Genomic DNA, 24,617 nt, shown 5'->3' with positions numbered 1-24,617 from the left:
ATAATAGATATCTCAATGGGCCCATCCCACACGATTCCCCGCGAGCATTTTGTATACGCGAGAAAACTTACCTTTCAATGTTGCTATAGAAGATAGTGTATGGTTGGTTGTCTAAGCGGCAGTAGACTTCATTTTATCATTATTTTTGTCGATGATCGTACATTCAAATGTGATCCACATATAAACGCGATATACTCACAGTAATAAAATGACATTAACTGGATTGGCCGTCACCCCTTGAGACTTGCGAGGAAGCAAGTTCTTTGTGTGTGTCTTGGGTCTTCTACTCGTCTGAGTACATATGTGGGGGAATCCCAAAGAATACTTACTCTTTAACGTAGCCAAGATGCAAGTGCAATCCTCAAGCGTGGAGACGACTTATTATTATTATTATTATTTATTCAGAATAAAGGCATAGGCATTGATTAATCAAGTTTCAAAAGTTTTGTGGTCAAGATATTTGAAACCTGCTGTATAAGTAACTAAATTTCATATTTAGCTTGTTGCCAACATGAGAGCTTGAATTTTGTAACCATAATTTCGTTTAAATTTGAGGATTTTAATGAGTGCAAATAAGAATTTTTAATTTGTTGATATACTTAGAGAAACAAACTCGGATATAAGTACAATAATTAAGTTATTATAACGATAGAGTCGATTAAAGCTTATCCATTAATGTTGCTATGTTAGTACCACTGTAGAATGACGGTTAGTTATTAAATGTGTTTTTGAGTGAAGTTTTAAACTATGTGCCCATTTTAATTTGTGTAGATTTTATATTTATGTACAAGTTATAGACTGTTAGAGAGTTATATCCACAATGGCACAATAGTAAGCAATCTTCTGTAATGATCAATTCACTGATATGTTTATTGTAGCGATTTATACAATTCACCAAGCTTCCTTCCCATCAAAGGGGACTCGGATTCTAGTTCTTCCAGTAGTAGCAATTACAACAGTTATGAACTCTATAAGGATATGCAGAGAATACCTAATGTAAGTGACTTTAAAACATCAGTACGTAATGCAGCAAGTGTCTGGTTTAAGTCAGACATGGAGGTTAATAAGCCTCGCCTGAACAGAAAATTTATTGTACGCAAGTGAGGATGCACAAATTGTGTTTTAATCGAGCGTATTGATACCTCCACTTGAAGGCTGAGACTGTTTATTCAAAGTTTGAGTTATCATGATCGTACAAAACGCAATTAAGTAATTTTCATTTAGTCCTCCTAAGTTGTATTTGATCACAGGAATTCGAGTGTTAAGATAACAGTTCATTGAAAATGTATCTTATTTACATGTTTGTTGTTTTCCTATGTTTTTATCGAGGGGGAAACCACTTCCTTAAAATTTGTACACCAGATTGAAAATGGAAATAATGAGAGGATTGAAGTGTGTAATGAAAGATTGAAATAATAATGAAAGAATGAAATCGTAAGAATTGAATATGAACTATTCGTTTTTGTAAATAATGAAACCGTTAATGAAAAATATTTATAACCGTAATAAGAAAAAATGAGGAAATGAAAAATAAATGAAGAGAATTAATAGAATGAAAAAGAATTAATCTTAGAATTAATAGAATGAAAAGAGAATGAACAGATTGAAAGTAATGAAATTGATAATGATAATATTGAAAGATTGAAAATGGAATGAAACTGGAATGAAAAATTCATGTACACCAAATTGAAAGAGTGGTTTCCCCCTCGGGGGAAACCACTTCCTTAAAATTTGTACACCAGATTGAAAATGGAAATAATGAGAGGATTGAAGTGTGTAATGAAAGATTGAAATAATAATGAAAGAATGAAATCGTAAGAATTGAAAATGAACTATTCGTTTTTGTAAATAATGAAACCGTTAATGAAAAATATTTATAACCGTAATAAGAAAAAATGAGGAAATGAAATGAAAAATAAATGAAGAGAATTAATAGAATGAAAAGAGAATGAACAGATTGAAAGTAATGAAACTGATAATGATAATATTGAAAGATTGAAAATGGAATGAAACTGGAATGAAAAATTCATGTACACCAAATTGAAAGAGTGGTTTCCCCCTCGGTTTTTATATTCAGGTATTAAATTTCCTAGACAACTACAGGCATATGCAACACTCAGAGCAGCTTTCGTGACGTCATATATGGACCACATAATATAATAGTTAAGACATTGCAAGGATCCAGAGATTACTGATTAGTGATTAGTACATAACATATAAGGTGGATCTATGGAGTTTCGTCATTGCCTCATTGGTGCATCATATCTCAGAGAAGTTAAAAGTTGCAAATAGTCTAAATATGCGCAGTATGATCTTTGATAGGAGTAAAGGTACCTATTCACGTTCAGTCGGCCGGCCGGCCATGGACTGTTCGTCCGGCCGGCCGGCCGTTATCGAACCTTAAACTACACGTTCAGTTTTTATTAGCGATTTTGGACGACAGTTTTTGATCGGTTTCGATAACGGCCTCAGAGGTTTAAGTATTTAACTACACACGCGCAGTTCTACGCCGTCAGTTCAATCATGTCCCAAGAGTACGCTGCAGGTGCAATTGTTTTAATCTCACATCAGCAAAAAAGAAAAAGAAAAGCTATTTGGATGAAAGAGTGGTTAAAAAAACGTAGCGCTTTATCTCACGTTGAACTTGTACGAGAACTTCGACAATCAAGTGCAAGTGATTTAAAAAATTTTCTAAGGATGGATGATAATTGTTTTGACTATTTATTAAACTTATTAAAGCCGTATATTACAAAAAAGGACACCGTAATGCGGCAAGCAATTAGCGCAGAAGAACGATTTCTAGTGACTCTAAGATATTTGGCAACAGGACGCAGTATGGAAGATTTAAAATTCAGCGCTATTATTTCACCACAAGCTCTGGGCAAAATTATTCCTGAAACGTGCAAATATATATATTTGGTTTTGAAGGAGGAATACTTAAAGGTAAACACATAATACATATTTATATATTTTATTTCAAAATTAACAAACAAACATAAACTAATTTCTAAAAAAATATGTAGATTAAATTTATTATAAGTCAGAAAATGTTTTTTTCTGTAGACGTACATAAGTATCCATAGAGAAGCTCCTATCATTTTCATTTATATGTTGCTTTGATTGAGTTTCTGAATGAGTAAGCTGGGACTGCGACTCTATTTGTGATGAAGCGCGTGGCTGTGTTTGAGAGTGTGAATTATTGTTAGTATAATGTTGTGGTTGTGATTGGTCCGGTGATTGTGGTTCATAACATAGTTGTGGTCGATTACAAGAGTCTATTTGCGTAATTGGAGTGAATGACTGTAGATATGAAGTAGTTTGGACTGGTATTTTCGGTTGATATGCTGATCCTATAGTCCGTTTTTAAACTAAGAGGAGTGATTTAAATAGCTCCCGCGAAAAATCTGCATTGTGATTGGCTTATACGGTGCCGTTTTTACACAGACGCAATTTGAGGATCTTGACAATTCAGTTGACATCTTATCTTTATTCCCTGTGTCATTTACATTGTGTTATTCGTATTTTATTTAATTTTGCCTTTTTCGTGTGTTTTAACTCTTGTTCAAATTTCAATTAAACAGTCAGTTCTTATTAGAACTAAACCGGGTACCTGTACTTGATTTTGTTGGTGCAAATACTTCGAAAAATGGATTCCACGCCAAGTACTTAGTAAAGCAAACATTTCACCAGTAAAAAAGCGTACGCGTCTTAATTTGGGGCATTTATCGATCTCAGAAAAGCAGTTCATACTCGATATAAACAGATGTTAAATGATGACCCTGGCACAAAGATGGTTACCATTGTTGCAAAAATTGAGGAAGGCGCAGGTACACACTTTTTTATATAGGAATTGCAAAATCCACGGTTTACCGAACAATAAAGGAGTATAAGAAAACGGGAGCTGTAACTCCTTCTAAACGTTCTGGGGGTCGCCCACCTTTGGTATCGCAATTTGATGAAAGCATAAAATCATCAGTTCGTCAAATTATTCACAACTTTTTCTACCTCAATGAACTTCCCACGTTGGACAAAATCAATAGTCGTGAAGATTTATCACAAATGTGTCCTTCATCTACTTGAACGTGACAACATAATAAGATGGAGACGAAAGCATTTAAAATCTATTAAACAATATAGGAACCAAGGACGAGTCATATATTACTTAGATGAAACATGGTTAAATGAAGGCCCTACAAAACAGTGTGGACTGATGATAACGTTCGTACTCGACGACAAGCGTTTGAGGAAGGATTGTCTACCGGTTTAAAAAATCCTTCTGGAAAAGGGAAACGTCTCATTATTTTACATGTTGGCTCTGAAAACAGTTTCGTAAACGAGGGTCTACTACTTTTTGAAGGAAGAAAAACATCCATTATCACGAAGAAATGAATGCGGAAATGTTTGAAGAATGGTTTGCATCTTTCTTAGTGAAAATTCCTGAAAATGCTGTAACTTTACAATATATTGTAGCTAGCACCTTTTGATTTTATAAAATGATTGCATTTATGTCTACATAATAATTAAAATTTCTTGTCAACCAAATTGTGTAGGGTAAAGTGTATTAAAAAGCCATAAAAATGATCAACACTGCATTTTTTTATAATGTATGCCTTATGTAGTAGGCAACCCATAATGCACATGTGTACGTATGTATGATACTTAAAACAATTGCCCAAAAGTTACTAAATTTAGTAACTTTTTCGGATGTAAATCAGACTTTTCAATTTACTCCTCTTAGTTTAAAAACAGAGTATAGTTGCTGCGTATAATGTTGTGGCCGTGATGACTGAGTACAAGACTGTATTTGGGACTGAGTAGGTGGTGTTACAAAAGTAATATCTGGATATAATTGTGACTGACTATGCTGTGCCTGCAAATGACTCGAATCTTGGCTGTACATATTATATGCTGCATTATTAGTAAATCTATTTGATGGATATAAATTTATAGTTACATTGTCGCTTAGTTTGTTAGTAATTCCATAATGTAAAATAGTATTTATCAAATGTTCAGCAATATCGCGCTGATTTTTTTCCATTCGTTGAAGTTTCCATGCAACATTTGCTCCAACAGTTTTGAACTCATTATCACCTCTACTTAAAACTTCATATGCTTTCTGGACCATCAGATCATGTTTGGTTTGTTTCGCTTTTTTCCTTGTCGGTGTGGGTGTTCTGGATAAACATGTTGTCTCCGATATTGTTGTTGGTGAGAATGGATTTGAAGCTTCTGTACTGCTTAATTCGGATTCCAACTAAAAGAAAAGAATATTATAACAGGCAAAATTGACTTATTATTAAACATGCAATTATATTTATTAAGTTTAGTTTAATCATTTAACCTTTTTCAATTAAATATTCTTTTTAGTTTCCACAAAATTGCGAAGAATGGCAAGAAATAGCAAATGATTTTCAGAACAGATGGAACTTTCCTAACTGTGGGGGAGCATTCGATGGAAAGCACATTCGAATAGTTAAACCAAAAAATAGTGGCTCCTATTTTTTTAACTATAAAGAATACTTTAGTATTGTTTTAATGGCACTTGTCAACGCTAATTATGAATTTGTTTACGTGAATGTAGGCTGCAATGGTAGAGTCTCAGACGGAGGTGTATTTGAGTCTACTGACTTTCATGACAAATTAATCAACAAAACGCTAAAATTGCCATCTACACATGATACAACTGAGAATTTAAATTTTGTTTTTGTGGCCGACGAGGCATTTGCCTTGCATGAAAACATATTAAAACCATATCCTCAGAAGAATTTGTCTCCAGAACAGCGAATTTTCAATTACCGACTTAGCAGAGCCAGACGAGTAGTAGAAAATGCATTTGGAGTGCTTGCCAATCGTTTTAGAGTTTTTCACACAGCGATAAATATGGATCCCAATAAAGTAGATTTTGTAGTATTAGCTGCTTGCGTATTGCACAATTTTCTTAGCAAGCATGCAAAAACATCATATACGTCTTCGAATTCGTTCGATCAGGAAATGTTACATACCGGAGAAATAGTACCAGGTGAATGGAGGCAAAGTGGAAACCAACAATTACATGGACTACAACTTGGCTACCTCAGAAATGTAGCAGAAAATGTAAAACAAAATCGCGAAAATTATAAAAAATATTTTATGACAATCGGAAAAGTAGCTTGGCAAGATAATTTTCTTTAGAATTCTCCTGTTTTATCGTTTTTTTCTGTTTTTTTTTAAATTTAACGATTCTAAGGTGATTTTAAGAAATTAAAATAAATACTTAAAAAGTATACTTACTTCATTTTATTCATTATCTCCTCCTGTTTTTTCAGACTCGTCTTGTATATCTACGCAGGAAGACAGTGTTTCCCTACATTCTTCTTGATCTGTCGTAAATAAAAGTAGGTCATAGTACCAAAGGGAGGGCGTGTATATTTCGTCGGCCGAAGAACCGCTTCTCTTTGACATCTTCACTTTTTTAAGTTCTTTTCTAAATGCACTTCTCATGTTATTAATCTTATTTTTCACAGATTCTACCGTGGCTTCACTATCAACTGTTTTATACAACTCAAGCAATTCTTGATAAGCTTTTGCTCGTAAAGCTTTGTTAGCATAACTGGAGTCCTTTATTTTCCACAAACATTTATGCTTTTGGTATAATTCAATAAAATCTTTGATGAAACTTGGTTGGTTTGCCATTTTTTCAACGTCGTCGAATCACTCAATACTGTTACACTTTATGGGGTTAACTAATACACAGCACTATCCACCACTAAAATCACTGAAATCACACTTTTTGCTACTATGTCGCACCACTTAAATACTTCGCCTACCTCGGCCTGCTTATTAATGGTATTATTAGTAAATAATTTTAGTCTGGACTAAAATTTTCCCTTCAGTCCAATGCCGGCCGGCCAACCACTACACACGTTAAGTTTTAACAGTCAACAGGCCGCCGGCAGGCAGCTGCCTGTCAGTTAACTGTGTGTGTGTAGTGAAAAATGGCCTGCCGGCCACGGCCTTTCCGGCCATAGCCGGCCGGCCGACTGAACGTGAATAGGTACCTTTACAGAGGAAGAAAAGAAAACTTTACTGTATAGTCTGATTTAGCTTAGCTGTTTTCTCGCTACGCAGCGTTTAAAGCATTCAAATTACTTACTCATTTACTGACTAGTGTTTTAACCAATCACAGTGAAAGTCAAAGCTTCCCTATGCTTTCTACTGCTATCTTCTTAAAATGAATAGAGTATAGTTACTGATACAAAAATATTTCAATTTAATGGTTAACTCACAACAGTTTAAACATTGTAATGCAAATGGATAAACAATGGTTTAAATTAGTTGAGTTAATGAAGTAGGCCTCCGGGTAGTGTTAGCTGATAGTTGCCAATCTGCATCTGGACAGCCTTACGTCCAGACACGTTTAAAGGCCGTTTGTTGTTTGTACTTTACTATCCGACAATTATGATTTTTTGAAAATAACTCCACCTAACTGTTTATAGTATTATTTTAAAATAGTTTGCTCCTTACAGGTCCCTATGCCAAGTTCACTCAACAAGCGTAAACGACTTTTTACGGCAGGAAGTCCAAAAAGAACCAAGAAACTACATGATTACTTAATGCAGGCAAAACTGTCCCTAGTAACAAGTACGCCGAGGGTGGACGAAGCATACTGCACTTCAGGTTTTACCTGCGGGTTGTCACCTGTCGCTCTACGACGAGACAGCATTATTCACATTAATGGACGCAAATCAACAAATATAAACAATAACAATTGCTCTGTAAAGGTGGCCCCAAGACATCGGATGTCCCTTAAAAATATCAAACTAAAAAAGAGAAAAGGTAAAAGAATTGGTACAAAGGTACACAAACGAACGAATAAAGCAATTAATACAGGCCCAGGAAATTGTACTCCAACCTACTATGAAGAGAGGGAAACTCAAACCTCGAATTCCTGTTGGGCAGATGGGAAGACCGAAGAAAAATGTATCTCCAATCCGATCAATTTGCTTAAAGACAAATTGATTGGAAACACTGACGTGCTTAGAAATTCTTTCAGTGAAAGAATACAAAGCATACAGTCGCCTCGGTCTCCATTTAAAATTAATAATTCTATTTCTAAAATTGTGTCCAACATTGATCGTCTGTCGTATTCTCCAGCTTCTCCAATATCTACAGGCAGCGACAAGGTTGAGAATGGTAAAGAAATATTTAAGTATCCACAAAAAGATAATTGGGAAGTTAAAGAAAATACAATGGGTGATAAAAGAAGTGTTAATGATCACTGTGGCGTTGTAAAAGAAAAGGAAGTGCCCAAGATCTCAGAGTGTTTAATTGAAGAAAATCGATCTACTTTGTCAAATATGCCAACTAATGACAGAGTGTTAAGAAGTAGAAGTAGGACACCTCAGATTCCAGAAATTTGCATAGAACAAAAAAAGCGGCGTACAACGAAAAAAAAGAAAGGTGCACCTGGTAGCAACATTGCTAATTCAGATTCGGAAATGAAAGTAAGTTCACCGAGTGAAAGCCGTCACCACACTTTAGAAGGTTCCCATTTAAACCCATCTAGTTTTATTAATTGCAACCGACTGCATTCGAGACTGACTTCTCGGCTGTTGAGTGATTGTTCGAGTGTTAGTAGTGAACCTGAAAATAAACAACGTACCTTAGAAGGTTTTCATTTGAATCCAACCAGTTTTGTTAATTGCAATCGAATGCGTACGAGACAGGCTTCTCGGTTATTGAGTGAATGTTCCAGTGTTAGTACAGAACATACTCTCAGAGCTATCCCTGAGAATCTCTCTGAAAGCGTGGTGGAAGATAGAAAAAATAGTAAAACTAACAATACAAAGAGGAAAAAAGAAGTTAAACAGGGTAATAATACCCAAGATCAAGACACAAAAATCAACTCTGAAAAGTACAATCTGGTGGACAGAGAAAATAGCAGTACTAAGAACAAAACAGCAGATAGTGCCAGTAGTTTAGAAAACAATCAGAATTCTGTGATTCACTTGACGGACTGCAGAGTGGAATGCGTCAAATTGTCACGCAACAAATGTCAAGAATCTAAGGAAGTTGATATTGTCAGAGAGAAAGGTGGTGGAAGCGTACAGAACTTTGAAATAAGTAGACAAAGCTATTTTACAGAAACGATACCGGAAAGATCAGCTTGTGCAACAAATTATGAAGAACAAAATCATTGTGTACCTCAAACGGAAAACACAATTTACAGTGCCGCAATAAATGATAAACAGGAAATCATTGATGTAAAGGATGATGATCTGACAATAGATCAAATTAATGTTTCCGCAACTGGGTCACTGTCTCGAGCATTAAGGGAAAGATGTGATATTGTAAAAGATCTTATTGATAACGGCGCACCTGATGTAGAAGATATTGAATGTGTCAAAGAGCAACATGTGCAAAGCCTACCCACAGGTACCAACGTGCAAACCAGAAATATGAAAAAGAGGACATGTTCAATTACCACCCAACCTAGTGAATCAGGACATAACACAAACGGTTCACAAGTTAATCACAATCCAGCTGAGTTTGTGATACCCACAAAAGGGACAAAAGTTCCAAGTAAAACAAATAAGAAGCCAAACACTCGAAGAAAGACAAACGCTAAGAAACCACCGCCAAATGATACATCTGAAGACACGCCTATAACCAACAATTCTAAACGTAACAATAGGAATTCCACACAAAGAAAGACAACAAATGAGCACATTGTGCTAAAGCAGTATATACGTACCCGCAAATCAGGTAAATATGATAACTGTTTTTTTTGCTCATTTGTAATAATTGTCATTCAGTAATGAAGTAGCAAAATTTAATTGCCATCTATCAATTAGGGTCAATTGACACATTTTAGTTTTGAATTTTGCTCTCAATCAAAGATAGGTATGCCAATTAAACATTTTTTACTATGATCCTTTTGCGGTCTTGCACAATAGTAATCATTTATTCAGGTTCTGCATACGCCAGTTATGACAAGTGAGTCCGCTCAGATGTCGCTACTTTTAAAATATAGATACGAATAATTATAGCTCCACCCATTTGTCCCACTCTCAAAGGCAGATATTTTACTGCACAGATATTTCAACGTTACAATTCTCTGCTAATCTTATCTCCTCGTATTCTATTCGAAATAAAATTTCCTCGGTTAGCTTTTAGTTTGGCCACACTTATATTTTATACTTATGTAAATTCTTACGTTACTTGAACGAAATTAATTATTGGATGTGTATTGCGTAACGCACAAATATTAAAGAAGCGAAAAAAGCATATTGTGTATTTAGTGGCATTGCTATAAAGATAACATTTGCTATCCATATGAAAATAAACCAATTTTTCGCTATAAATGATATCTGCTAATTACGGCAATTTTACATAATGTCTTAGATTCCGTCATCGTGTTAGATTAACTATCGTCGCGATCGTTTATAATTTATAATTTTATATTGCTGCCTGTCTGTTCGTCTGTCTGTGTGCGCGATAACTTTGTTTAGAAACGTCCACCCGCTTTGAAAATTGGTTATGTTCCTGAGGATAAAAGAAAGGTTGTGACCGTTTTTCAGGCACGTAGGAGACCAGATCAAAAAGTCGTAGCTCCAAAACTGCACATACCTCCAACAAAAAGGTTTTTTTAAATAATACTTGTTAGAACATATGAAGCTCCTTATCTTACCTTTTTACGGTTAAATTTCTCATCAAACCCAAATTATTGGAAATGACTACCTAATTGCACAAGAAGTAACCGATAAAAAACAATAAATGATTGCACATTCAGTAACTAAAGAAGGTATTCGTTGCGTGGTGCAAGTTTCTTGATAGGCTAATGAATTTTATGTAATAACAATGCGCAGGTACAACTCCACTTTATTATCAGAATCGTCTACAATAAAAGACGCATTTCCACGTTAGCAGTCTTTTTTGCGAAAAAAATAGCACAGGTAACCCAATTGATTTTTTAGTTTCGGGAAAATCCGCCCACATTTTGAAACAAAATGCACCCAGAACAACAAAGGACAGGAATGTCCTACTACAAAAAAATCCAATCTAAATTGCAAATAATGAAAACAAGTGTAAATTGTGCACAACTCTTGTGCAGATAAAGCACATTTTTTTAACCGAAATAGCTTTTGTTTTGACATCACCAATGGATATATTTCTTGCAGACATCTCAATCGCCCTTTGTGAGTACCCTCTTCCGACAATCCGATATCACGGTAAGAAGTCGAGGAGGGCTATGGTTGGTAGAAATTAATTCCTTTCGTTGAGACCATTCATTAGAGTGCCATGAAGGATAAAACTATCCAGTAAGAAAGGCACATTACATGGACGTTTCGTAACGTCACAACAGAGTGAAACAGCGAAATTTGATGGTCGTCTGACACACCTTCAAGGTATAGGCTACCTACTGCAAAAAATTCCAGGACTCTAGGACCATTCCCCTAGAAGTAGTTCAAAACGGTAAAAGTGGGTCCGGACGGACGGACGGACAAAACGCAAACAATAGCACATTTTGCTAATTCTCAAAAAGTGCACTATGTATACAGGGTGGTGACTTGGCTAGCGCATCATAGGGATTTCAATGTCAAATTCATAACATGCAATTATTGGCTCCCCAAATTATTTTAGAGCAAAAATGTATTAAGGTTTTTTGTAGAAACAATTTTTTACGTCAATCAACCGTATTAGTTTTCAATTTTTTGCATAATAAAGACGGAAAATTGGAAAAATAAAACCCCTACCTTTTTCAATAATCTGTGATGCCATGGAATTTCATAATACAAAAACTACGCCAATATCCGTCATGCCATGGAATGTCTGCTATAAAACAAATCAAATTCTATCAAAAAGTATTATATTTAAAACAGCGAATTCAACATAAAGAAAGGCCAAATTACTAAAAACGGTTTTCTAATATAACAATTTACAATAAACGTTCGAATAAGTCACCATTAACTGCAAGACAGTAACCAAGTCGATCATAAAATCCATTTCGAACTGCTACTATAATTGATAACTGGATATCTTTTTGTTTTAGAAAATTCCATGGCATCGCAGATTATTGAAAAAGATGCGGGTTTTATTTTCCCAATTTTCCGTCTTTATATGAAAAAAATTGAAAACTAATACGGCGTTTGGCGTAAAAAATTTTTTTCTACAAAAAACTTTAATACATTTTTGCTCTAAAATAATTTGGGGAGCCAATAATCGCATGTTATGAATTATACATTAAAATCCCTATGATGCGTTACGCAAGTCTCCACCCTGTATACACATTATAGCAACACGTACGCAAAAATGTGTCAAATGGTTACAAATTATAAAAAGTAAAAACACACATTAAAATCTATAAACATGGACATGCAAATATATAAAATTTTTGGACATAAATAAATAAGGAACAATATATAGATCTTTTAAAATTTCAGAAAAATTCGTCCACAAATAAGAAAGTTAGCGTTGCACATGCACAATTTATTCTTTGACACGTCACGTCATTTCAATTTCATTTTCTAAACATTTGGTAGCCTTAGAATATGGAATTTATATTATGTACCTACAATAAATGGTAAAAGTGTAAAATTATGGTACCTACATGAAAAAAATTGATATTTTATTATGACTTTTTAGTAATAAACGTAGAAACATTCCTTCCTTGGTGCAAGTCTCGACATCATAACGACCCAAATATCGAACAAGTTAAAAAGTAATCATAAACGATTTACATAAAGCGCATTTCCAATTTGTAAGATGCAACTTCTGTTAAAATCGTGAAAATCCGGCAACAATAATATGAAAGATAGCGTTGCACATGTGCAATCCATTTTTGACGTGCCACTTCAATTTCTGTTTATAAGAAGAATTTCATTTCAATGCTTTTCTAAATAAAAAAGTTAGAACTGCGCATGCGCAAACCTAAATTTTGAAACTAATGTTAGATTTTCCTTCGTTCCAAGGGCCTATACAGGGTGTCCCTAAAAGGTCTGTACAACGCGCTACCATGGGTTCTTGGTATCAAAATAGGACGATTTAACCCAACTTACCTCTATCCAAAAGTGCTTCGGTAAGGCGCTATCTACCGCCAAAGATTTAAAAAAAAAATCGTTATTTTTATTTGATCGGAAAATGGTTTTGCCGATTAAAATGAAATTCGGGATGTGAATGTCTAATGTAGAAAGGGTCTTTGTGATATCATCGTTTTGATTGTAGTTGCTATGTAGGTGGTAAAATACTGACCATCCACATCTGAAGAGGTCTAAAACTTTTTAACTACTATTTTGACGGTTCTGAATTTTTAGACACTGATAAGACAGTTTTCTTGCAAGCATTTTTTGCCTCTTGATGAATATCGCTATCTGTGATGGTTTACGAAAAAAAAAAATTTAGGCATGATGAATGGCATGCACCATACATGCGATTGTTCCTCATTCAAATACTTTTATAAATAAAAAAGTTTGCCATTCGGTTTATAAATGGTCGAGATGCGAAAATGCCACTGTGAATTTTGAATCGATTCGACTTAACTTTTGGCATTGCGTATTATATGGCTAAAGCTATGCCCATATTGAATTTCATGCAATTCAGGTAATAACTAATGGAGATGTAAAAGCGATCGGACATTTCTAAACAAAGTTATCGTTCACACGGACAGATAGAGGGACAGACAAAGGAACAGACGGACATACCAACAGACAGACGACAGACAGCAATACAAAATTTTAACGATATCAAGGATCGTTAATGAACGGCAAAAGTGTAAAATTATGGAACATGTAAAAAACGGTTTGTTGGTTTTTTTACAATAACTTTTTTAGCGCTAAAAAGTAGAACTTAAGATAATCATATAGTAGCTATACAGCCGTAAGGGCAGACAGACGGGCGGGCGGACAGACAAACGGACAGACTGGCGAACAAAGTGGCCAGACATTTTTGTATTTTTACGAAAATGCGCTAAAAAAAGGTGGCCCGTAGTTTTATAACAACGTGCCTAATCAACAATTGTAAATTGTTAGATTACATTACATGCCAACAGTGTTGAATTACTACATATGAGGAAAAGAGTTGTTCTATAAGTCTATTTATTTGTGTTGGATGAAAGTACCCATAGGTGCAGATTTTAATCTGTGCCATAGGTATAGTCATACATTTAATCACACCGCATTATCTATACTGATAATGTGAGGTAGGTAAATATAAATAAAAAAAATATCTTTAGAAATTGAGATTGTGTTTATTTACAATTTAAGAGTAACTACTTGATGCTGTTATACGAATATATAATTTTAATGTAAATATAAAATGGTGTTGGTATAAATTATCGCTAAAATTCCCCGATTGGCTGTATTGAATACTTTTATCAACACTAGAGGTGGGTTTTCTTGAGGGGCGTGTTGATTTTATTAATTTGCTCAGATCTGCTTTGTTTATAAAAATTTAATAAAAGGAAAAATTGTCCAACATTCTCTCTACAATTGCCTATGCCTTACCGTGTCGAGTTTCACTTTTCACTTTGCTACTGTGTGGTAATAAATTCTGCAATTACACGAAAGTTTGCAAAGCGATTTTTAGGAACGCAGATAAAATTTTATAAAATTGGAGACACAGAGGCATGTGGTTAGTTAAGTAAAGTCTATTCCAAAATTTTGACCCCAATATCTTTACTGGATCCAAAGTTATGCGCTAAGAACGATTTGATTACTTTAGCATACAAAAATTTTTTAAGGCCGAATGAAGCTTCCTCGATTTTTTTACTTATTTTTTCCAGTATCACTTATTGTCTCCACATCGTATGCGACTTGTTTTTTTCGAAAATTTGAATGATAATTTTCACTGCAGCAGAGCCTTAACAAAAAACCTGAAACAACCCCCACGTTTTGCTGAGTAGGGTCCCATCAAAAATGTAAATACTTCTCATGGTCACCCTGTAGTTTTGGCCAATTGAAGAAGCTAAGGTACACAGGTATCCTATGTCCTACGGTTTTAGCTTGTCCCCACAGAGTCCATTTAGCCGTTGCCCGGCAGCAGCCTCGCATTTGCATAGAATGTGTTCAGGCGTTCTGCCTGTCGACAAAGTCTGCATGTGGCCTCCACCCTCCGCCAATCTTATGTACATGGTATTTGCGTGGTATATGGCGTGTGCACAGCCCTGTAATGCACCGTAGGTTTTTCCTGTTGAGGGCTAAGGCTTCTTTAGCTTCCTGTAGCGTGGCCTTAATGAATAATTTGGTCTGTTGTTGTCCTAGTATCCTCTGCCAGTGATCGATCCTATTCAGTTCCTCCCACTGGTTTAGGACTTCTTTTATGTTGGTTTTGTGCAGTCCACAGAAGAGCTCCGGCCTTATTGAACAGTTCATCTGCCTTCATGTTGCCTGCATTGTTCGGATGCTCTGGCCACCCACTGTAGTGGGATGCAGAATATCTATTTTGACTTCCATAATGACTGTCACATAGATGAGCCCTTAAAAGCTTTACAACTGTTAATTGTTAAAATTAATTTATTTTATTTTATTTATCTATTTATTGTATAATGATTGTTGGGCATTTTAATGCTGAATATTTTGCAAAAAAGAAAAAAGAAACGTATCTGAAAAAAGCAATTTTTTACTAGCACTTTCTTGTGTTCTATAAGAAAATGATTTTACTTTTTGGATGCGGTGTTTCAGGTTTTAGATGCCAAATCAACCTTATTTTTTAAAATAGGATCCTGCATTCTTTTTTGTTTTTCAGTAGCTTTCGGTTTTCCAAAACTAATGCTCTTAGCTTTGGGAGATCAAAAGCTACTCAAAAATGAAAACAAATTCAGGTGCCTGTTTAACAAGTTTTTGACATATGTTTTCAATTCCCTTTTTATAATAAGTACCGTCGGTAAATATTTCAGAAAAAGTGGACCACAAACAAGAAAGTTATATCTGCGCATGCCCACTCCATTTTGTTGGGGCGTGATTTCAATTTCCTTTTATAGTGTTTTATAAGCTGAAATATCAGAAGAATTGGCCACAAACAAGAAGTGTAAATCTACGCATGCGTAATAATTTTTTGTGATTTTTGAACTGTATTTATTTTTTTAGGAAGCCTCTTCCCTAAACATTTCAGTGCGCGTGTGTAATTCATTTATTTTACACATACACACAATACATAATGCCCCAAAGTAATAACCACGACTGCCACAGTCAATTTTTTTGTCTGTTCTGTCATTTCCACCACCAAATTGTTGTTTAGATCAAGAAATGCGCTAAAAAATGTTCGCTCTGATCCTCTTACCTTACCCAATTTTTTAACACACTATGGTACACCCTGTATTATTGCACGACATTGTCTTTTTCACATTTCAAATAAATGTATATCAGTTTCTCCATATTTTTTATGTGTGATTGATTCAGGATTCGTTCGACTTGAAGAGACACAGCCAAGTTACTCGGAGGATAGTACTGCAAATGGTAAGTGTATTAATGCTGTGCAACAATTGGAATAAGAACTTTTGCAGACACCGGTAGACCAAGACGAACCGCTAGACCTCCAAGGGCATTCATTCAAGCAACATTTGTGGATACTAGACATATCCGAAGTAAGTGAAAAATATTCTTTTTTTGTGTATTTAGAGTAAATCACATGATTTTTATCTTGTTAGGTAGGAGACTTTTTTTATGTAGCAGAATTGCGTATAATTTTTGCAAAAAGCGGAATGGATTTTGTATTGAACATTTGCCTTATACCTAAAAATTAACACGTCCATGTGTTCAGCAGACTAGTTCGCCCCCTTATTTTCCACTTATTCTATCATAGACTAAGAAAGACATTATCATGTGATTTATGGTATAAGATACTTTTTCCATATATTATCGCCGCCACAAGAGAAGAGCCCTGCGTCATCATCTACAAGCGTGTGATTTAAGATTTAAAATCAAAGTCAAAATAGTTCCGTAATAATCAATATTAAAGTTGTTGAAAAATGTACTAGATGGCGTTGTTTCGCAAAGGTTTAAAAAGAGCAACAGCAAATCCCAATTCAGTTGTTTACTTGTCAAATTTAGTTATTAGGTAGGGGAAAGAAAACAGCTTATTTATACAAAATCGAAGAAAACGAAGAGCAAAAGAGGTTATGGAAAATTTGAAAATAATTAGGAGTATTACGACGTTGGTCAAATCAGCATCAAATATGCATGTTAAACTTGACAAGCGTTATAGGTTATCTCTTTTCATTACATTTAGCTTTTCAAAAGCGCACGTCTATTATATCCCAAGAACTTGTTTCGTTCTCTGCCCTTTTTTGGGTTGCGCAAATTTTTGAGATGTAAGTATCAACACCTTGGATTTATGCATTCGTACATTGATGACGCAGGGCTCTTCTCTTGTGGCGGCGATAATAAGTAGATAATACATAGATAGCTAATTTCAGAACTGTCAAGCGCAAGTACTGTATCAACGAACTCTGATAGGAAAAACACAACTAGAAAAACATCCACTACCAGTACAAGGAGAAAACGGACTACTAAAATTAATGTTTCGATTAAAAGTGACACGATAGATAATGATCATGTAAATGAGACAAATGCGACCAAGAGGAGGAAGGAAACGAAAACATCTCCCAATCAGCGAAAACACCAAGCTACAAAAACGGATGTATCTCCTAATGGGAAGAGAACAGAGATACTTCATAGTGTTGATCAAGACACTATGCCAAATTTCACCACAACTGAAAACTGCGAACCTAGTACACGTATGCTCATATTTAAATAATTATTACTTCTCTAACTGCTCTTATCAAATGCTTCATTGCGTTTGTTTTTCTCTGCACATTTTTTGGTCGAGAGAGTATTTGAATTTTTAGGATAATTTCTATTAGTCCGGCTAGCTTTATATCAAAGTGTTGAAGCAGAATTTTATCTCCGAAATAATCTGTCAGTATTTTACCAATGCCTATCATGTGCACTGGTAAAGTTAATCTACTCTACGTGTGAGTTAGCGTTTAATAGGACCTTATGTCAGCTGGTTCTGTCTGAAAATACCAGTGCATTTTGGAAAATGACATTTTTCCTGGTTTTGGCCATAACTTTGCTATTTGCAGAGCTACAATAATTTATGAATAAGATAATCAATCAGCATAAAATTTTGCATAACGTTGCCCATTTAATCGAATTCATATGAAGTCGATTTAATTTAAGAGATTCCTATAGTGCAGGCGTAGGCAACCTTTTTTTCCAAAACATGTGTCGTTGTATTGTCCCACCCGGTATATATCGCGAGTAAAATTCTGGAGAATACCTGGCGATATCTCTGAGACAAGAAATGTATCTTTAATTAGGCTTTCAAACGTCTTGGAAGCTTCGGACCGCGTCTACTAGATACTGCACGTGTAACATAATCATATTATTTATATAATTAGAATTTTAAATGTAACTTGTGGGCCCTATGAAGTATTAACTCTGAATTATGTCAGCGGGTCGGACAAAACTTATCGGTGGGCCGCACCTGGCCCACAGGCTGTGGGTTGCCCACGCCTGCTATAGTGGAAGTGAAAAAAACTCACCCTGTAGACATGTCATTAATGGGTAGGTACTTTTGTGAAAAATATTGAAGAACCTAAAAACTATGGACTTTAAGCACAGGACACCTCTTATAAAAATTGAAGAGAACACAAAAGACTATCTAATAGTGAAATAAAATAGTGGTAGTTCCATTTGAAAAAAATAGTTATGGCACTTCTCTTTTTCAAGCTATAGATGACTAACATTCGTCGTGGGACACAGTGTATTGTCAAAAGCTTTCACGGTCAGTGACGACGTGAATTTGGAGTCAGAAAAGCCCAAATTGATTTCTTTTAGACTGATTATTTGCCAGTGCAACGTTCAAATTTGTTTTATAAAATCTTATCGCCTTTGCCCATTATTCCAGTAATCTGGTTGTTCTTACCTTATCTACCAGGTTATTTATGGTTAAAATGATCACTTTTCAATTTTTATTCTTTGAACACAATATTGTGGTCAGTTGGTGTTGGTGTGTTGTTACTTAAAATCAATTGTAAGTATAAATAGGCCTACCCTACACTGCATTTATTATTATTTGGTACAGTTAAATTCTGTCTGAGTTTTTCATATGAATGTAAGTACTAGCGATGACAAAATATTCAATTATAACAGACTTTGGTCAGATTGTCTGCGTTGGTCATTAGGTGACAGCTGTCTTTTGTAGTAAAATTGATATTTATAAAGTCAGCACACAATTATCATGTTTATCAAAAAATAATAAACTCAAGAAATAAGATAACATTTATTGACAATAGCATCAAACCATACAAACGAAAAGCACAGCTACCACCAGAATAAGTATTGAACTTCCATTACAATCAAGTGATTAGATGATACGCCTGACTGTTTGTGAGAGTATCAACTATAGCACCTTTTTTCCCCATCTCATGAGATAGATTCAGTTTATTAGCAAAGATCATACTACACTAGATAGCTAGCATATGCATTTCGTGTGTAATCGTTTATAGGGGGCTTTCAAAGTAACTGGTTCATCCGGATCCGTATTCGTATGAGTTCGAATCATGTCATAAGTATGGAGAAGATCGCGAATATACTTCCAGACAGGTTGTTAAACTTAAAAACATAATTTCGAAGGTTTACACTTTCTCTTTGTATTTCTCCTAACCAACCTATACATTTTCACGATTTTTCGGATTGATTGAATATTTGCAAAACGACGACGTGCCCTCAACTTGCTGAATACCGAAATTGATCATGCCCAATCGTCTATCACGCGCTAATTTTGAGAAGGCTTTGACCTGCCAATTTTTTCAAAATGAATTGATTAACTTGAAATTTTGACAGTAGGCATTATGCGAAAGGACGTCTTCACCTTGGTGGTTGTTACCACCTTATTTTTTTTATTATAATTTGACCACAGCAATAAAAAAAATAATTCCAAGAGCTTCTATACATTTTTTTGTAAAATTAATACTTTTCGAGATATTCACGTCAGAAAGTATCACTTTTCACTCAACTTTTCATACAAAACATTAATGTTTTTAACGCGAAAAACAGTAAATCAGTAAAAACAATAGTGCTCCCAATTGTTCCCAAGAAAATGTGGAAGAGGATGGCCATGACATTGATGAAATGAATGAAGCATTTTAAAGTATTAAAATGATTAAATCATGATAATTTGAAATTTGTTTTTTTTTCTATGCATTCTATACCTACAGGGAGATTCACGTAGCCCGTTCGTTAGAAGGAAACTTGCAATTGAAATAGAAACCTGGAATTTAGTTCAGTACCATAATCGACTATTGAAATCAAAGAAATTCCAGATGGCACCGCTTCCGTAAATACTGGAAGTTGGCGCCATCTTGGATATTTTTATAAAAACACCATTTTCTATTTTTGTATTATATAAATTTCAAAAATGCCTAAAGAGATACTCAACGATTCCGGTTGTGCTGGAAGCCAAATTGTATTAATAACACTATTTGAATGAGGAGTTAGAGGGGGGAAGAAGGAGGGAGATTGGTACTACTGTCCAACACCATCGCACAGATAAGAATGAATAATTTTCTTCAAACTTCAAACAGAAATTACTCAACACTAAAGCACGGTTGACTGCACTGTTAACGGTGTAAACTACAGTTCTTCAGCATTACAAACATGGGAGCTTATATTAATGCAATGTTAAAAGAGGTGGTTTTTAACTGTTGAAAAGGTACTAAATAAAATTACTAGTTTTCAAATTTTGAAAGTATACTTAAACCTCGACTTAAACAATGAAAAAAAATTTTTGAAGTTGACCGTCAGCAAAAAGTTAGACCTTAAAGAGACAAACTTGGTGGGGCAGATAAACGCCAAAAAATGCTTGAATCGTTCAGGTGATGATACAAGCATGAAATTTGGTACTCCTATTTTTTAAGTGGCCAGCGTTTTTATATAAAACAGTACCCTTATAGGAGGATTCGTACCAAATTTCATGCTTGTATCATCATCTGAAAGATACTAACTGTACCTTTAGAAGTACTGAACTCAAAACGCTTAAGTAAGTGTTTAATTGAATATGGTGGATCAATGCTTGGAAACAAATGAGTTTGATTTCAAATTTTTGTTTATAGTCGCGATTTCTCCATAATTAAGGAACAAGTAGTTCAGTCATATTAGTGTTTCACCTCGGAATGAAAGATAATAAGCTATAAACTTGTGTAAACCTTTATTTTGTAATTCTGAAAGTTGTCTCAAAAGTCACATAAAATCTCGTGTCCGCGTCTTAAGATATTCAAGGTCAAAGGTCTCCAAAATGGTTTTGTTGCAAATATCTCGTTTCCTATAGTTTTAATGCCATTTGTACTTATTATAAAAAGTGTAGGGAATAAAATTATCTACAACTTTTACTCCAAATATTTTTCTATATACTCAACGGTTTTTGAGATAAAGGACGGTGAGCGCGCGGCGCTTAGTGTTTATAGTGTAATTCAAGGTCAACCGTAAGTCCAGGTGGATAATGCGCCGTATAAAGATTATAAGTCGTTAAAAAATATATAATTATAAATAATTTTCATTGTTTATTAATTAACCATGATAATATAGTGATGTTCTATTGCATTGCATTTACTTGCAGTTTAAGTTCAAATTTTTCAAAATCTTATAATTAGCAATATTTGAGTATTAATTTTCTTCTTCATTATCATCACCGTCGAAAATTTGCAATTCAATATTATTATCGTTGTCAAGGACATTTGTTTCCAGATTTTCCAGAATTTCGGGGTCAAATGCACTGTTTTCATCGAGATCACTTTGATGGGGTGAAGCGTTAAGGCACGCTTGTCCATTACACGAGCCACAAGCTATAGAACATTGTACCCCGATTTTCTGCATCCACAGCGTGAACTACAACCATTCTTGCACTTGCAAAATATTGTGTTAAGCAATTCATCTGGAGCTGGTGGTAATACTGTCGTTATCGGTTCCAGGATTTCATTTCGCAGTGCCCAACCCCATTTCTGGGGCTGTAAATCCTTTCCTAACCAAGTTTGTAATTGGTAGTATACACGTAGAATGTGTTGATGAGCTGCTACACTTGTTGGTAGAAGATTCGATAACTGCACCGGTTTTTTAAGCTTCGTTAACTTGACGAATTGACTGTAGTGATTCCTTGATAATGGCCGCAACTATGCAATATATGCAATAAAACAATGAAAATTATTTATAATTATATATTTTTTAACGATTTATAATCTTTATACGGCGTATTATCTACCTGAACTTACGGTTGACCTTGAATTACACTATAAACCAAGTACGCCGCGCGCTCACCGTCCTTTATCTCAAACACCGTTGAGTATATAGAAAAATGTTTAGGGTAAAAGTTGTAGATAATTCCCTACACTTCTTATAATAAGTACAAATGGCATTAAAACCATAGGAAACGAGATATTTGCAAAAAAACGACTTTTGAGACCTTTGACCTTGAATATCTTAAGACGCGGACACGAGATTTTATGTGACTTTTGAGACAACTTTCAGAATGACAAAATAAAGGTTTACAGAAGTTTACAGCTTATTATCTCTCATTCCGAGGTTGGCCTTATTTTTTGCCTACAAGACCATTTGAACTACAACGAACTGTATTAAAACAACAATACATATGCAGGTTGTTTCTAAATATGATGTAAATATGGAGGGGGTTAATTCTTTGGTTTATTTTATGACTAAAAGTTCATATATAAACGTAGGTCCGCAGATTTTTTATCTTTTACAAGAGACGACCTATCAATTAGGGGATACACTGTATATATAATTATTACACTATCAATGCTATAGTGCGTTCGCACCTCCAGATACAGTATGGAGTCTTATTGACTGAATCCTTCTCTTACTAATTACTATCTATCTTACATTCTTCGATAACGCTATCCTTGTTCCTCGCCGCAATCATGCCAAATTGTTAATAAGTTTCGAGGTCTCCTTTTCGGAGTATAGATAGCCAGCTTTCGTTGTGGGACACTGTATTTGTATAGGGCTGAACTTCTATATTTAGTACTCTTTGTATGGACCAATTTCTTTGATTTTTGTATTGAAAATCTTCTTTGAATTAGGTAGTCACGATTTCCCTCAAGCATATACACTGCCTACCTTGCCTGATGATTCTAATATTCCCGCTGGTATAAATGAAACGGGAGTTACTGCGTTGGACGGAAGTGCTGACGACACTATCGTGCCAATAGAGGATAATGCAGAAGTGAGCAGTACACCAAAAGTTATAATTCTTCAAAACATGCCTATTCCAAGTGGAAGTAAAGTCAAAAGTCGAGAAGGTGGTTCCAAAATCAACAATTCTGAGAACGAAAATTATGGTCAAAAGGGTGCCGTAGGTCCGAGCCACTCTACGGATCATATTATTCAAGCAGTAGTCAACAACCAAAGCACACCATTACGTAAGTGTTTTTTGAAAACTGTTTTTAGCAACTAATTCTTGTATAAATTCTGTCCATTTGTCCGAATTAGACGTCAGCACTCGGATCTACAGGTTTATTGTTATTTAAAATTGAATTTTTTTACTGTAGATGCTACTTAAAAAATGTGCAAGATAATTTAATAAAGTAATAGCTCGCTTATTCCTTTCAGAATGGTTTGCCGATCCACCACAGCTTGATGCATCTCAAAATATCAGTGTGATGTTTTGTTTAACGAACTTGAAATCTCACATGTGCACCAGTTCCTGTGGATTCATACTGTATGGACCTGGCCAAAAGAAATCTAGTTTTCCAAAAAACCACGCACTTGTAAGTAATTTGGAAAGAATGTACGGAATTGATTACTCGCTCTATTTTTAGGTGTACAAGGTGGAAAGGGGAAATGCTGAAGTAACACAACAGTTTATTACAAGAACCTTTGGCGTTAGTGCATGCTTCTACATACCCTTAGGTAATTGGTCTGCTGAATTATTTATTCTAGGGTATATTCTTATTACAGATCTAGTTCATATTCTTTAATTGTAGGTAATACCTTTTTAGTTGCATAAAATAATTAAAGTGCAGAGGTAATTGCTCAAACTTGTATAGTACATTTGTTTTGAATTATCAGGTTGAAATTAGCGAGAGTGCCCCCCTATATCTCATTATTAATAGTTCAGTCAATCTATCCCATGAAAAAATAACTGACTTAAAGTAGAAATTCTGCACCATCTCCGAAAAGGACCTCTAATGTTGGAAATTGATTAAAAACAATTGATTTCGCCAAAACGTCAGGCGATTAACTCGCTCTGAATGCACACGCCGCCTTGATCTGAGTGAGCGTTACGGAATAAATTTGTTAAATGAAAATCTAGATACACAATCAACGTATTATAAATTACGAATATTGAATATAACTAGGGAGGCACCTCTTAATAACCATATCTTTTTATGTATATATATGCCATACTTGGTGTTAATTTCTTTTATTTTATTTTAGGTTCACCCTATACAATAAAAAACTTAAGTGATACTGAACCTTTAATTTTATTTTTTACAAAAATAGGGAGTCTTTCGTAATTTGATTAAATATTGTTCATATTGTGTATATTTTAACTATGTATTTAATTTTAAATTTTGATTTATGTGTATTCTAAAAAGTTTGGAATAAAAAACTATCCAATTTTTA

At 34.7% G+C, this 24,617-nt stretch overlaps 1 protein-coding gene across 1 annotated transcript; it reads left to right on the top strand.

The window, feature by feature from the left end:
• The first annotated feature begins 678 nt into the window (after window positions 1-678).
• Window positions 679-24,617, top strand: LOC116176841. Its single transcript, XM_031495654.1, has 10 exons — window positions 679-831; window positions 879-996; window positions 7,506-9,744; window positions 16,374-16,430; window positions 16,478-16,558; window positions 17,390-17,710; window positions 23,072-23,410; window positions 23,601-23,758; window positions 23,810-23,900; window positions 24,429-24,617. Exons 1-10 carry the CDS (start codon window positions 821-823, stop codon window positions 24,506-24,508), a joined length of 3,495 nt encoding a protein of 1,164 aa, XP_031351514.1. The 5' UTR covers window positions 679-820; the 3' UTR covers window positions 24,509-24,617.

This window comes from Photinus pyralis, unplaced genomic scaffold, assembly GCF_008802855.1.
Source record: "Photinus pyralis isolate 1611_PpyrPB1 unplaced genomic scaffold, Ppyr1.3 Ppyr1.4_LG1, whole genome shotgun sequence".
Lineage (NCBI taxonomy): Eukaryota > Metazoa > Arthropoda > Insecta > Coleoptera > Lampyridae > Photinus > Photinus pyralis.
Note: the sequence above shows the minus strand (reverse complement) of the source record. Positions and strands in the feature narration are given on the sequence as shown.